This window comes from Symphalangus syndactylus, chromosome X, assembly GCF_028878055.3.
Source record: "Symphalangus syndactylus isolate Jambi chromosome X, NHGRI_mSymSyn1-v2.1_pri, whole genome shotgun sequence".
Lineage (NCBI taxonomy): Eukaryota > Metazoa > Chordata > Mammalia > Primates > Hylobatidae > Symphalangus > Symphalangus syndactylus.
Genome location: NC_072447.2, coordinates 137,788,847 through 137,805,346, shown reverse-complemented (window position 1 = coordinate 137,805,346; position 16,500 = coordinate 137,788,847). Strand labels below are relative to the sequence as shown.

Here is a 16,500-nt window from a genome sequence, read left to right as displayed (position 1 = left end):
ACTCTGGGGGGCGAGGCGGGTTGATCACTTCGGGCTAGGAGTTCGAGACTAGTCTGGCCAACTTGGCGAAACATGAAGAATACAACAGACAAACCAACCAACCAACTCAATGACAACAAAACAGGTCTACCCTGGAGTCATACTCTAATTTTTTCTGTTTTCCTCCCTTTCTGATCCTTTATCCCACTTTCTTTTTCTTCCTCTTCCTTCTCCCTCTTCTTTGTCAAATAGAGGATTGAGTTATTATCACTGATCCATATAAAGTCCCTCTCTCATTTATTTTAACTCCCACCCTCATTTCTATTCCCCGACTTCCCATGTGCAACCTTCCTAATATGTTTGATACGCATCTTTTTGTTTGTATGTATTTTTAGAAAATGTTTATTGTTTTTGTATGCAAAAAAAAATTAATAAAAAAATAAAAAATAAAAAAAAAAATAAAAAATTAATGAATCCAGGAGCTGGTTTTTTGAAAAGATCAACAAAATTGATAGACCGCTAGCAAGACTAATAAAGAATAAAAGAGAGAAGAATCAAATAGATGCAATAAAAAACGAAAAAGGGGATATCACCACCGATCCCACAGAAATACAATCTACCATCAGAGAATACTAAAAACACCTCTATGCAAATAAACTAGAAAATCTAGAAGAAATGGATAAATTCCTCGACAAATACACCCTCCCAAGACTAAACCAGGAAGAAGTTGAATCTCTGAATAGACCAATAACAGGTTCTGAAATTGTGGCAATAATCAATAGCTTACCAACCAAAAAGAGTCCAGGACCTGATGGATTCACAGCTGAATTCTACCAGAGGTACAAGGAGGAACTGGTACCATGCCTTCTGAAACTATTCCAATCGATAGAAAAAGAGGGAATCCTCCCTAACACATTTTACGAAGCCAGCATCGTCCTGATACCAAAACCTGGCAGAGACATAACCAAAAAAGAGAATTTCAGACCAATATCCTTGATGAACATTGATGCAAAAATCCTCAATAAAATACTGGCAAACCGAATCCAGCAGCACATCAAAAAGCTTATCCACCATGATCAAGTGGGCTTCATCCCTGGGATGCAAGGCTGGTTCAACATAAGCAAATCAATAAATGTAATCCAGCATATAAACAGAACCAAAGACAAAAACCACATGATTATCTCAATAGATGCAGAAAAGGCCTTTGACAAAATTCAACAACCCTTCATGCTAAAAACTCTCAATAAATTAGGTATTGATGGGACATATCTCAAAATAATAAGAGCTATCTATGACAAACCCACAGCCAATATCATACTGAATGGGCAAAAACTGGAAGCATTCCCTCTGAAAACTGGCACAAGACAGGGATGCCCTCTCTCACCGCTCCTATTCAACATAGTGCTGGAAGTTCTGGCCAGAGCAATCAGGCAGGAGAAGGAAATAAAGGGTATTCAATTAGGAAAAGAGGAAGTCAAACTGTCCCTGTTTGCAGATGACATGATTGTATATCTAGAAAACCCCACTGTCTCAGCCCAAAATCTCCTTAAGCTGATTAGCAACTTCAGCAAAGTCTCAGGATACAAAATTAATGTACAAAAATCACAAGCATTCTTGTACACCAATCACAGACAAACAGAGAGCCAAATCATGAGTGAACTCCCATTCATAATTGCTTCAAAGAGAATAAAATACCTAGGAATCCAACTTACAAGGGATGTGAAGGACCTCTTCAAGGAGAACTACAAACCACTGCTCAATGAAATAAAAGAGGATACAAACAAATGGAAGAACATTCCATGCTCATGGGTTGGAAGAATCAATATCGTGAAAATGGCCATACTGCCCAAGGTAATTTATAGATTCAATGCCATCCCCATCAAGCTACCAATGACTTTCTTCACAGAATTGGAAAAAACTACTTTAAAGTTCATATGGAACCAAAAAAGAGCGCGCATCGCCAAGTCATCCCTAAGCCAAAAGAACAAAGCTGGAGGCATCACGCTACCTGACTTTAAACTATACTACAAGGCTACAGTAACCAAAACAGCATGGTACTGGTACCACAACAGAGACATAGATCAATGGAACAGAACAGAGCCCTCAGAAATGATGCTGCATAGCTACAACTATCTGATCTTTGACAAACCTGACAAAAACAAGAAATGGGGAAAGGATTCCCTATTTAATAAATGGTGCTGGGAAAACTGGCTAGCCATATGTAGAAAGCTGAAACTGGATCCCTTCCTTACACCTTATACAAAAATTAATTCAAGATGGATTAAAGACTTATATGTTAGACCTAAAACCATTAAAATCCTACAAGAAATCCTAGGCAATACCATTCAGGACATAGGCGTGGGCAAGGACTTCATGTCTAAAACACCAAAAGCAATGGCAACAAAAGCCAAAATCGACAAATGGGATCTCATTAAAATAAAGAGCTTCTGCACAGCAAAAGAAACTATCATCAGAGTGAACAGGCAACCTACACAATGGGAGAAAATTTTTGCAACCTACTCATCTGACAAAGGGCTAATATCCAGAATCTACAATGAACTCAAACAAATTTACAAGAAAAAAACAACCCCATCAAAAAGTGGGCAGAGGACATGAACAGACACTTCTCAAAAGAAGACATTTATGCAGCCAAAAAACACATGAAGAAATGCTCCTCATCACTGGCCATCAGAGAAATGCAAATCAAAACCACAGTGAGATACCATCTCACACCAGTTAGAATGGCCATCATTAAAAAATCAGGAAACAACAGGTGCTGGAGAGGACGTGGAGAAATAGGAACACTTTTACACTGTTGGTGGGACTGTAAACTAGTTCAACCATTGTGAAAGTCAGTGTGGCGATTCCTCAGGGATCTAGAACTAGAAATACCATTTGACCCAGCCATCCCATTACTGGGTATATACCCAAAGGACTATAAATCATGCTGCTATAAAGACACATGCACACGTATGTTTATTGCGGCACCATTCACAATAGCAAAGAGTTGGAACCAACCCTAATGTCCAACAACGATAGACTGGATTAAGAAAATGTGGCACATATACACCATGGAATACTATGCAGCCATAAAAAATGATGAGTTCGTGTCCTTTGTAGGGACATGGATGAAACTGGAAAACAACATTCTCAGTAAACTATCGCAAGGACAAAAAACCAAACACCGCATGTTCTCACTCATAGGTGGGAATTGAACAATGAGAACTCATGGACACAGGAAGGGGACCATCACACTCCGGGGACTGTTGTGGGGTGGGGGGAGGGGGGAGGGACAGCATTAGGAGATACACCTAATGCTAAATGACGAGTTAATGGGTGCAGAAAATCAACATGGCACATGGATACATATGTAACAAACCTGCACATTGTGCACATGTACCCTAAAACCCTAAAGTATAATAAAAAAAAAAATAAATAAATAAATAAAAAATAAAAAAATAAAAAGAAAAAAAAAAGAAATGAAAACACCTGTATTGCTCATGATTTGTGAAAAACATCCAACTAATATAGAAATGCATACAGTAAAAATAAAATTCTGCCTATAATGTCATGCTCCAGAGATATCTACTAAAGATAGGTTGATAGATATCCTTCTCGACATCTGTAAATATATGTAAGAGCTTGCTATCCATTGATTTTGAACCCTGGGTCTAATTACTAGGCACATAATTAACTGTGGCTGCTGAAGATGGTAGGGTGGAGAAATAGAAGGAACCTGGGTCTCTGATGACGTCACTGGGCCACTGAACTAACCCGGCCTAGAAACTCCTTTTCTTGGGGCTTCTTATTATTTGAGATAATAATGCTCCTTATTGCTCCTTATTGTTTAAGTCTCTCTGTTTTTTGTTTGTTTGTTTGTTTTTGTTTTTGAGACAGAGTCTTACTCTGTCACCCAGGTTGGAGTGCAGTGGCGTGATCTCGGCTCACTGCAAACTCCACTTCCCGGGTTCAAGCGATTTTCCTGTCTCAGCCTCCTGAGTAGCTGGGATTACAGGCGCATGCCACCATGCCCAGCTAATTTTTGTATTTTTAGGAGAGACATGGTTTCACCATGTTGGCCAGGCCGGTCTTGAACTCCCGACCTCAGGTGATCCGCCCACCTTGGCCTCCCAAAGTGCTGAGATTACAGGCATGAGCCACCTCGCCCAGACTGTTTAAGTCTCTTCTAATTGGATTTTACTGCTTTTGCCAAAAGTATTCTAATTCATCATGTCATTCTCCTAGATAATTCAGCAGTTCTATACTAAAGGTAAGTATATACTTACATATGTCTTATAATAATAATGAAGTGATACTTTGACACAATAAAAGCATATGCATAGTATTGTTATAGCAAGCTAAACCAACAAGCCTTGAAATCTCCATCATCCAATAAGTTAAAATGACTTCAATTCTGCCAAACACAACCTGTTATATAAGATGGTTTATTTTAAATATACATTAAACTGAATGTTATGCAAATTAAGAGCCTAGAATTCCTAAGGAATGTTATGCATTTTTAAAATGCCAAGAATCGCCGGGCACAGTGGCTTACGCCTGTAATCCCAGTACTTTGGGAGGCCGAGGCAGGCGGATCACGAGGTCAGGAGTTTGAGACCAGCCTGGCCAATATGGTGAAACCCCATCTCTACTAAAAATACGAACATTAGCCAGGCGTGGTGGCGCGTGCCTGTAGTCCCAGCTACTCAGGAGGCTGAAGCAGAAGAATTGCTTGAACCCGGGAGGCGGAGGTTGCAGTGAGCTGAGATCACGTCACTGCATTCCAGCCTGGGCAAGAGATCTGTCTCAAAAAAAAAAAAAGAAAAAAGAAAGAAAGAAAAAATATCCTTTAACTGTTTGGTACTAGAAAAAAAGATTTTAAAATTATAATTTTTAAAAAGCCAGGTACACTGGTTGCTGACTATATGTACTATTACTGATTTAAAAAACCACATATTTATTGAGCATTTAATATGTGCCAGTGCTGTGCTGAGTGCTTTATACTGATCAAGGTAATCCACGACAAACCTACAAAGCAGTTACTTTTACATTCCCATTTTACAGATGAGGAATTTGCCCCCCAAATAACTGAGCTTGGATGTACAGTGCCATTTATAGGTCCTTGGCTCTCAGTTATTCTTCAAAATCAAATCTGGCTTAATCTCATCCCACTCCTCCTTCTACTGAAAGTGCTTTCAAATATAAGAATTCATGAGTAATATCTGTTTTGTTAATTCAAAGGACACTTTTCAGTCTGTTTGACGGCTTGACAGCATATGACTTACTACTTTTCCTTGTTTCTTCATGGTACTACTCTTCTGAAGCCTCCTCCTGCCTCTCTACTTAGTCCATCACTCTTTTTCTGACTGATTTTTAAGTGTTGGTGATTTTTAAAGTTTGTCCTGCAACTTCTTCTTTGCTGTTTCTATACTCTCTTTGTAGGTCATATAATTAATTCCCACAGCTTTAAATAACAATCTACCAATGATTCCCAAATGGTTATCTCTAGTCCAGATCTCACCCCTGAGCTTCAAACTAGTACATCGAACATCACTAGTTTACAGGTCCAAGAGAACCTCAAATGTAACATGTACAAAGTTAAACTCATCCTCCTTTGTAAATCTACTCTTCTTGCAATGGTCCCTTCTTATTCTGTGGCACCACCATCCCATCAGCTGCCCAAGCTAGAGACCTAGGAGTCAGGTTTGCCTCCACTGTTTCCCACCGTCCATTGATTCCATCTTTGAAATTTCTCTTGAATCTGGAACTTTTCTCCATTTCCACTACCATCACACTAGTCCAAGCTACCATTAGCTCTTTGCCAGGGTGATTGCAGTAGCCTATCTGATCTTCTTGCATATACGTTTGCCCTCTTCCAATCCACTTTCCACTCTGCAGCCAGGGCAATCTTTTAACAAATCTGATCATGTCAATCATTGGCTCAAAACTCTTCAATGGCTTCTCATTGACCGTAGGATAAAGTGCAAAATACTTAACATGACTTGAAGACTTGAAGGCCCTACAAGATATTGCACTAGTCTACTTCTTCAACCACATCTCTCACCACTGTATCTTTACTTTCACTGTAGCTAAAATGCACTTCCCTCAAATTTTATACACACTCTTTTATCTATATACCACACTTCCTTTTCCAGGACTTCAAGCATGCTGTTTTCTACCAGGAATATTGTCTACCCCTGCCACCAATGTCCCAAACTAGCTAACCCTCTCACATCAGTAAGATCTCAACTAAGATGTTATCTCCTCCCCAAACTCAGTTAGATCAACCCTGGCAACTAGATCAGGGCCTAATACATAGTGGGTCCTAAACCACTATGTTGGCTTCTCTGAGTAGAAGACTGGATAGGTATGGAAGGCTTTGAGAGGCAAGCAGGTGCTCAACAAATATCGTTGAATGAATGAGTAAATAAGTAGAAAGAAGAAATATTTATTTAATGAACAGTTATAATTTCTCCCACTATAAAATTAATCCATTTGTGGGAACAATATTGAATATCATTCTATGAAGAAGAAAATGTCCAGTTTTAAGATTAGCAAGCAATATTTTTGTTTTGTTTTGTTTTTTGTTTGTTTGTTTTGAGAGAAAGTCTCACTCTGTCGCCAGGCTGGAGTGCAGTGGTGCGATCTTGGCTCACCACAACCTCCAACTCCCGGGTTCAAGCGATTCTCCTGCCTCAGCCTTCCCAGTAGCTGGGATTACAGGCATGCACCACCACATCCGACTAATTTTGTATTTTTGGTAGAGATGGGGTTTCACCATGTTGGCCAGGCTGGTCTCAAACTCCTGACCTCAGGTGATCCTCCTGCCTTGGCCTCCCAAAGTGTTGGGATTACAGGTGTAAGCCACCACGCCTGGCCACAAGCAATATTTTTAAATTGGTATCAAGCTATAATATTTCACTAAAATGTATTCTATAGATTCTATCACATTAAAAATCATATTATAAGAGAAATCTATAATACATAACACATAACACATAAATTACCAAACTGATTCAAAAAGAAATAGAAAATCTCAACAAACCTATAACAAGAGATAGAGTCTGTAATCAAAAACTTCCCAACAAAGAAATGTCCGGGACCAGATGGTTTCAATGCTAAACTCTACCAAACATTTAAAGAATCAACACCAGGCCAGGCACAGTGGCTCACGCCTGTAATCCCTGCACTTTGGGAGGCCGAGGCGGGTGGATCACCTGAGGTCAGGAGTTTGAGACTAGCCTGGCCAACATGATGAAACCCCGTCTCTACTAAAAATACAAAAAATTAGCTGGGTGTGGTGGCGGGTGCCTGTAATCCCAGCTACTCAGGAGGCTGAGGCAGGAGAATCGCCTGAACCTGGGAGGCAGAAATTGCAGTGAGCCAAGATCGTGCCACTGCACTCCAGCCTGGGCAACAAGAGCAAAACTCCATCTCAAAAAGACAAAAACAAAAACAAACAAACAAAAAACAAGAATCAACATAAAATCCTACTCAAGCTCTTACAAAAGTAGAAGACAAAGGAGCACCTCCTAATACATTCTGTGACGCCAGCATTACCCTGATACCAAAGCTAGCAAAAGATAACACAGGAAAACAACAGGTCAATATCTCTTATGAATACAGATGCAAAAAGATTTATCCCAGGAACGCAAGGGTAGTTCAACACTGAAAAAATCAATGTAATATACCATATTAATCGAACAAGGTGGGGAAACACGTGATCATCCCAAGAGATGCAGAAAAAGCACTTGAAACAATTCAACACACTTTCATGATAAAAATACTCAGCAAGGCCGGGTTCGGTGGCTCACACCTGTAATCCCAGCACTTTGGGATGCCGAGGTGGGCAGATCACTTGAGGTCAAGAGTTCAAGACCAGCCTGGCCAACATGGTGAAATCCTGTCTCTACTAAAAATACAAAAAAATTAGCTGGGCATGGTGGTGCGTGCCTGTAATCCCAGCTGAGGCTGAGGCAGAAGAATAGCTTGAACCCAGGAGGTGGAGGTTGCAGTGAGCTGAGATCATGTCACTGCACTCCAGCCTGGGCGACAAAGTGAGACTCTGTCTCAGAAAAAAAAAAGAAAAGAAAAAGAAAAATACTCAGCAAGTAGGAGTAGAAGGACATTTCCTTAACATGATAAAGGACATTTACCAAAAACTCACAGCTAAAATCATATTCAATGATGAGGAACAAGACAAGGATATGTATGCACTTTAGAAACTAGAGAGAGGTACTGGTTGAACAACATTGTGAATGCACTAAATGCCATTGAGTTGTATACTTTAAAACAGTTAATTGAATGTTATGTGAATTTCATCTCAATTAAAAAAATCATATAATGAATCACGTATTCACCTTAGCTTACTGATCTACAAGTATATTCCCTATGTTTACAGGATAATTAGTAGAAAAGAGTTATAATTTAGAGATTGCATGATAATACCATGAAAAGCAAATCTTATTTACAATTCAAGATAAATGTGAGATAAAAGTCTAAAAGGCCTGAAAATTACTTTTAGGAGAGTCTGCAAATTTTCCTCTCAAAGTTAGAATTTTCTTTAAAAAAAATGGGAAACCAGATGGTCTTATACATAAAATCTCAATGTTAAATCCATTAATTCTGTTGCAGCTGCAGCAATCATAACTGTAGTCAATGTGTTTATTTTTCCTTCAGTAATGTTTACAGCAGTGTTTCTCAAAGTGGGAACTTGTTAGAAATGCAAATTCTCATGCTCCACCCCCATCTACTTAATCAGAAACCCTGGGGGTGAGACTCCCGCTGGCCATCTGTGTTTCAATAAGCCCTCCCTGTGAATGCTCAAGTTTGAAGACCATTGGTTAAGACCAATAAGCAAAGTCTTGGACAGGGAAGCCACTATAAGCATTTTCTTACCAGAGAGCGTTGATTCCTAAACGTTGTTCTGTTTGTTCTAATTCTTAACTTGTTGGCTTGCAACACCTGTGAATTAAAACTAAAAAGAAAAACAAAAACATTTGTTATATAAAATCCATTACAAAATTCTTTTTTTTTTTTTTTGAGACAGAGTCTCACTATGTTCTGTTGCCCAGGCTGGAGTGCAGTGGCACGATCTTAGCTCACTACAACCTCTGCCTCCCAGGTTCAAGCAATCCTCCTACCTCAGCCCCTCCTAGTAGCTGGGATTACAGGCATGCACCACCATGCCCAGTTAATTTTTGTATTTTTAGTAGAGACCAGGTTTCACCATGTTGGCCAGGCTGGTCTCGAACTCCTGACCTCAGGTGATCCACCCGCCTTGGCCCACCAAAGTGCTGGGATTACAGGCGTGATCCACCGTGCCCGGCCACGAAATTCTTTTAAAGAAGATTTCAAATACCTAAACAGCAAAGGTAAAGGCAAGCTGTGCAAAGGTAGAAATTAAAACACATACACACATACAGCCTTGGTTGGCTGGGCCTAAACAAGTCTCCATATAAGGTAAGGAATTCTCAAGCACACTACTTTACTCCTAATCATGCTATGGAGAATGAATATAATTTATTGTGAACTTGGAAATATATCATTTTCAGTGTAAACCTGTAAATGATTTAAATTTATGATCAGAGATACAATGTGCAAATACCAATTCCCTCTCAACTCCCAAAGTTCCACATGAATAAGAGGAATAACCAATAGCAGGGGTTGATGGAACTCAGATTTTTCACAGATGTGTTTGGTTTGGCCTACACAGTGTTAAAAATGTTTTTGAATTCGTTTTGTACACTGTGAGATTTCACATTAAAAAAAAAACACCCAGATTCCAATGTTCTGGCTTCTATTGAAAAGTTGCAAGATTTTGCAACACTGGGCCACATTCCCATGATAACAATGGATTGAAGTTGTGCAGCTGCTGCCCACTGAAGACAGGTCTGTGTCCTCAGCTTTGATGGTTGCCCACCCAAGTGAACTCGGTCCTATTTGACCTTGTAATCCTGAAGAAATCATCATTTCATTGTTTTTTCAGAGATGTGGTCCCGCTATATATTACCTAGGCTGCCCTCAAACTCCTAGGCTCAACGATGCTCCTGCCTCATCCTCTCAAGTAGCTAGGACTACAGATCCCAGCTGTGCCTGGCATCTTTTCCTTTTTATTATAACTTTTTATTTTGAAATGGTTTAAGACTCACAAGAAGTCGCAAAAAGAATACAGATGGTTCACATGTACCCTTCATCCAGGTTCCTCCAATGTGAGAAATCATCTGTAATACTTTTGTTTTAGCTGCCTATATCCAATCAACTGCCAGTATTTTAGATTTTACCTCTATACTCTCTCTCTGATATCCACCTGATTCTTGTCAGGCTCCTTGCCAAAAACCAATTCAAGGTCTTTTTCCTTTTCCACAGACTGCATAGTCTAATTGGGCTCCTCGCCTCTCTTCTTTCCCTTCTCTAGGCTAACAGACTACCAGGGGCACCTTCCTAAAGAACAGTTTGCTCACAACTTTCAGTGACTCTCTTCAGTGCCTGTCAAATTCAGTTACGTTCTTTACTATGACATTCAAAGCCGTCCACGGTTTGGCTCCAGACTCTTCAATTTCAAGGACTAGGACAATTTCAAAACAAAATCTAGGCAGAAACATACAGTTGCCACCTTTTTCTTTTGCCAAGTCATTTTTTTTTAAATCCCACCATTGACCAACACCATCATTTCATTTGTAAAATGACCCTTTGGTATTAAGAAAATAAGAGAATAACAATCTCAGCGTACAGTACAGTCCTGCCCAGGAAGGATAATTAACAACTACATTATGACATCTTTAATTAGGCTGTACTTAACTTTTATAAAAGCACGGATTGGTAAAAACTTCACCTGAGATCAGCACTGATCAGCAGATGAACATTTGGGAGTCAGGGGTTCAGGCAAAGTGGACCATTCAGTTCTCTGGAACACATCTATGCTTTTCTGCCTTCAAGTGTGTTCTTTATACAATACTTAAAATACTATCCCAACCATTGTTCCCCCTCTTTTCCAGGGTGTATCCTATCAATCCATGAAGGCCCATCTCAAATGCCACCTTCTTCATAAACTTTTCCTTCTCTCTCACCAGTCCCGCTGTAATTTCTCCCTTCCTTCTTTGAATTCCCCTAGCACTTTCTTTAGCTCCCTACGCACTTCTTACTCTACCATATATTTAAGTCCTTCGAGTATTTATATTCCCTATTAAAGCTTATTGAGCTAAGATACATCTTTGCAACATCATAATTTGCATATAACAGGCAGTAACTTAATATTTTGTGAATCGAAGGTATATGGATGTATCTAATTCTACTTCCTGTCCCAGTCATTTTCTTTGTGAGAATAGGAATATGTTCTGGCAGTCACTCATAAGAAAATTGGAGGGACACTAATGGGCTATTTCTTTCCACTCTTTTTTGTGTACATGTGTAGGGGGCTTAATACTTAGGACTGGCAATGATACATTCTACCCTAAATTTGTTTGCCAATTTCAGTAAGACTATAACTGAAAGAAAGAATTCAGGCAATATATACTTCAACTGGTATGCATCATTCAACATGAATTTATAAAACCCTAGCTGATATCTGCACTAAGTGCTACTTTTAACTCGGAAAAAGCAGAAGTAGTATAACTGGATAGATGTTCAATGTTCCACATCAAATGATCAACAAACAGCTCTGCCTAAACTATAATAGATTTATGTCACTTATATTCCCAAAGCAATCATTTTTCATGGCTGCTATTCTTCCACATTCGTAAAAGTTCAATAAACCAGAGGATGGGCAAACTTTTTCTGCGAAGGGCCAGAGAGTAAATATTTTAGGATTTGTGGGCCATACAGTAACTGTTGCAACTCCTCAGTTCTGCCACTGCAGTGGGAAAGTGGCCATAGATAATAACTGAACAAATGGGGATGGTTCCATTCCAATAAAATTTTATTTGCAAATCCAGGTGGTGGGCTGCATTTGGCTCTGGGGCAGTAACTTGCCTTTCAAATAGAATTGAGGGTCAGGAGCGGTGGCTCAGGCCTGTAATCCCAGCACCAGCACTTCGGGAGGCCAAGGTGGGTGGATCACGAGGTCAGGGGTTCAAGATCAGCCTGGCCAACATAGTGAAACCCGTCTCTACTAAAAATACAAAAATTAGCCTGGCGTGGTGGTGTATGCCTGTAGTCCCAGCTACTTGGGAGGCTGAGGCAGGAGAATCGCTTGAGCCCAGGAGGCAGAGGTTGCAGTGAGCCGAGATTGAACCACTGCACTCCAGCCTCAAGACTCCATCTCAGGAAAAAAAAAAAAAAGAATTGAGGCAGTAACAGTTTAAATGCAGGGTCAAGGTAGAGGTTTTTAAGGTAAGGAGGCACTGGCAGGAATACAAGAACCTAATCTCTAAGTCTTTGAATAAGGGTCAGAGAAAGAGAAGAAAAAACTCCTAGCTTTAAATATAGTTATTGACACCAGTAATAAAGTCAGCCAACTACAGGGATAAAGAGTATAAAGAACCAAGAGGTTCAAAACTTTTGATGTTGGAATTTTTATTAGTTCAAGATATACATAAAACAGTGCAGATACTTCTTTAAAACAGTAATACTGTATTAAAGAGTTGATATGAAAGAAACAAATGTAAGGAATTTAATTCTGCAAATGCTGGTGCAAGAGGGTCTTTATATAGAAGAAACATCAAGCAAAGTTCAAAAATTACTTGAAAGAGGTGCAACAATGTTTAGCAAGCTAAATATTTTCTACAACAGCACAAAACATCCCCTCAGATCATTTGGGCAAGTTCCCTGACCTCAGGCATGTCACACATCATTCCTATGTTACTTCTTTCTGATGGACTGGAGTCCCTTAACTCTGTCCACTTTGTGGTTTCTATATCTTTAACTCCTACTAAAGAAATATGCTAGTGACTTTCACCTTTCTGAAAAGAATGCTTTACTGCCAGGTATAGTTTAGAAAGAGGAAGTACACAAGTATTAGAGGGCCAAGGAAGGAAAAAAAAAAAGGGAGAAAAGTGAGCAGTATACATATGCAAATGAGAACTGAGGTGAAAATGAATTCAACTAAGGCTCAGTGTAATCCTACTCTAAATTTTTCTTGCTTCAGAATAACTTCTCTGACTATGCCCTACATTTTCTACAACAGCACAAAATATGCCCTCAGATCATCTGGGCAAGTCCCCTAATCTCAGGGATGTCACACATCATTCCTATGTTACTTCTTTCTGACAGACTAGAGTCCCTGGACTCCGTCCACTTTGTGGTTTCTATGTCTTTAAACTCCTACTAGAGAAATATACTAGTGACCCTTATCTTTCTGTACAAATTTTACTTCATGCATCAGGATCTTAAGCTATGGAATTTAACACTGTAGCTATGCTCTAATATGATAAAAGCAAAAAACAAACAAAACCACAAAATCCTTTGCAGAACAAAGCAAGGTATGAAGGGATAACTGAGATCTCTCTGTTTCCAGGGCTTTGAGGATTAGGGAAGGGTCCACTCCTTCTCTGGTGTATTTAATACATTAAAGAGGATCCACAGGTTCTTTCCAGTACACATCTTCCATCATCTATTTGCAGCCTATTTCTTCTTTTTATATTGTCTTCAATAAACCCAACATTCTCCCTACTGCTCTCTTCTACTAGTAGAGTGGGTCCCGTAATTCCTTCATTCCCACAACAGGATTAGAGCAAAATCCTGAGTGAATAAAATGTTCTTGTTCTCAGCACAACATGCAGAGTCCCCCTTCTATGTTTTTCTACCTGCCTATTTTAAAAAGGTAATGTATTTTTTTTTTTTTGGTCAATCTTAGTTTGCTTTTCATTTTGTGAACAATATATTCTCTCCTACCTTAAATGACCCAAAAGCTGCATTTATTTAGAGTTAATCAGTTTAGGTATTGGTTAGTAGTGGCAAGAACAGTAGTTTAGGAGTCAGGAAACAGAGGTTCCTAGTACTGGCTCTGCCACTAAACATGTCATTTTGGAGATTTATGGGCCTCAGTTTCCTCATATGTTAAACAAGGGGGGTAAAGCTGGTCTCTGAATCCCTTCCTGATAGTCTATGGTACTGTGAATTACAACTATCAATTAGTATGATGCCACAAAAGGTGAAGAGCAAAGTTAGTAACATATGTAGTGAATGCATTTTTCAGGCATTTTTACGGTATCTAGAAAACCTTATAATACTGAAATATGAGATCCAAAATCTCATTTTAAAAGTCTAGTTTAAGAAGTAAGATTTAGGCCAGGCGCGGTGGCTCATGCCTGTAATCCCAACACTTTGGGAGGCCAAGGCGGGCGGATCACAAGGTCAGGAGATCGAGACCATCCTGGCTAACACAGTGAAACCCCGTCTCCACTAAAAATACAAAAATTAGGTGGGCGTGGTGGCGGGTGCCTGAAGTCCCAGCTACTCGGGAGTCTGAGGCAGGAGAATCGCTTGAACCCGGGAGGCAGAGGTTGCAGTGAGCCGAGATCACACCACTGCACTCCAGCCTGGGCGACACAGTGAGACTCCGTCTTAAAAAAAAAAAAGGAAACAAGATTTAGTAATCCCAGATCTTCAGAAATACAGTTAATCATTTAGTGCAGTGTTTCTGAATCCTTTTTTCATTATTGACCCTCTAAAAAGCCTTTTTAGACAGTTTTTCCCCTAATTGCTCCCCCTCCGTGAAATTTTAATAACACATATATACTATATATCTGTGTACATACTGTATGTATATCTGTGCTTTATACATAAAAAGAGTAAAAATTTTTCACATTCCCCCAAGAACTATTTTCTCCTCCCCTTGGGGGAAGTATCACCCAGTAAGAATGTGTAATTTAGGAGATCAAGCTTCTGCGGTACCAAAACTTTTTGCTTCAATAAAAAATAGGTGTAGGCTAGGAGCAGTGGGTCACGTCTGTAATACCAGCACTTTGGGAGGCTGAGGCAGGCGGATCCCCTGAGGCCAGGAGTTCGAGACCAGCCTGGCCAACATGGTGAAACCCTGTTTCTACTAAAAATACTAAAAATTAGTCCGGGCACAGTGGCTTACGCCTGTAATCTCAGCACTTTGGGAGGCCGAGGCGGGCGGATCACGAGGTCAGGAGATCAAGACCATCCTGGCTAACACAGTGAAACCCCTTCTCTACTAAAAATACAAAAAATTAGCCGGGCGTGTTGGCGGGCGCCTGTAGTCCCAGCTACTCGGGAGGCTGAGTCAGGAGAATGGCGTGAACCTGGGAGGCGGAGCTTGCAGTGAGCTGAGATCGCGCCACTGCACTCCAGCCTGGGCGACAGAGGGAGACTCCGTCTCAAAATAAATAAATAATAAAAATAAAAATACAAAAAATTACCGGGTGTGGTGGCGGGCGCCTGTAATCCTAGCTACTAGGGAGGCTGAGGCACGAGAATTGCTTGAACCCAGGAGGCGGAGGTTACAGTAAGCTGAGATCGTGCCACTGCACTCCAGCCTGGGCGACAGAGCAAGACTCCGTCTCAAAAAAAAAAAGAAAAAAAAAAAGATGTGAAAAAGTCCAAAGCTTATTTGCTTGACAACCATTTCCATTCAAGCGGCTGGAAGTGAAGGTCAGAGGTGACAAAGCAGCTGAAATGACAAATATTACAGTCATGGCAGAAGATCTGGAGGTGAGTGGGGGAGGATGCTAAGTTTCTTCAAAGGAGTGGGTAAGAAATGGGGTGAAGTTGGAAAAAAGCCGTGCTCCACACCAACTGGCTGCTACTTTCGGGTCCGGGTGGACTATCAGGGGAGGATGTTCAGATTCAGATGTTTGTCAACCTCAGGGTGGGTGCGCGCTCCCCCTCAGGTCAGCCCGTCCCACTACCCCCACCCAAGGTTGAGGGTGGGATCTCCGGACACCAGGAACAAGGGAGTTACCTGCAGAACCTCAACAAATAAAGGGACGGGAATTCTATAGGAAATCACTTTCCCGAACACCCCCTCCCCACCCGCTTGCCTCCTCCAGTATGTCAACCCGGCTCACCCAAGTCCATTGATCAAAGGGGCACTGTTGACTCTTCTCAGAATGTTGCCGTCTGCGGTAGTGGAACTCGGCAGCGACTTGAAACCTAGTTCCATTTTCTCCTGTGCCATGTCCGGGTCGAGGAATAAGTTCTCAAGGCATTCCGGCTCCCGTTCACACAAGGACAAGTCTACTTAGTGGGCAGGTGATGTAAGGAGAGAGGCAAAGGGGAAAAAGAGAAGAGAGGAGAAAGCTCTTAGACGAGTAGGGGTGCCCACCTTTGCAGCCCTAACATCAGTGAACACAAAGTTAGGCAGGACTGGCTCCGAACCGCCTATCTTCCATGATCGGGGCCTCTGACGATGAGAAGATCCCCCACCTCCAAGTCTATAATGTAACTGGGGAATTTAATCTGTCACCGCCGCGAATCCTTCTCCATCTCTCTCAGCCCTGGCAACTCATGGTAAGCCTTTCCGGCCAAAACAAAAACTACAATCTGCCGCCTTTGACAATCAGTTAGGTCCCGCCCCTCAGAGCCTGAGATAAGCTATCAGCCCGACGACGCGTGTTG

The 16,500-nt window shown here is 40.8% G+C and overlaps 1 protein-coding gene across 12 annotated transcripts in view; it reads right to left on the bottom strand.

The window, feature by feature from the left end:
- PABIR3 (PABIR family member 3) overlaps positions 1-16,500 on the bottom strand; it is a 143,792-nt gene that overhangs the window by 116,184 nt on the left and 11,108 nt on the right. For 9 of the 12 annotated variants that reach the window (XM_063635032.1, XM_063635031.1, XM_055267258.2 and 6 more), the window contains 2 exons: positions 15,951-16,119; positions 8,878-8,956 (listed from right to left, as the gene is read on the bottom strand). In XM_063635032.1, coding sequence (XP_063491102.1) covers positions 8,878-8,956; positions 15,951-16,119 — 248 coding nt within the window. Of the gene's footprint in view, positions 1-8,877; positions 8,957-15,950; positions 16,488-16,500 lie in introns of those variants that run through there. The other 3 variants (XM_063635034.1, XM_063635036.1, XM_063635037.1) reach the window with 1 other exon arrangement.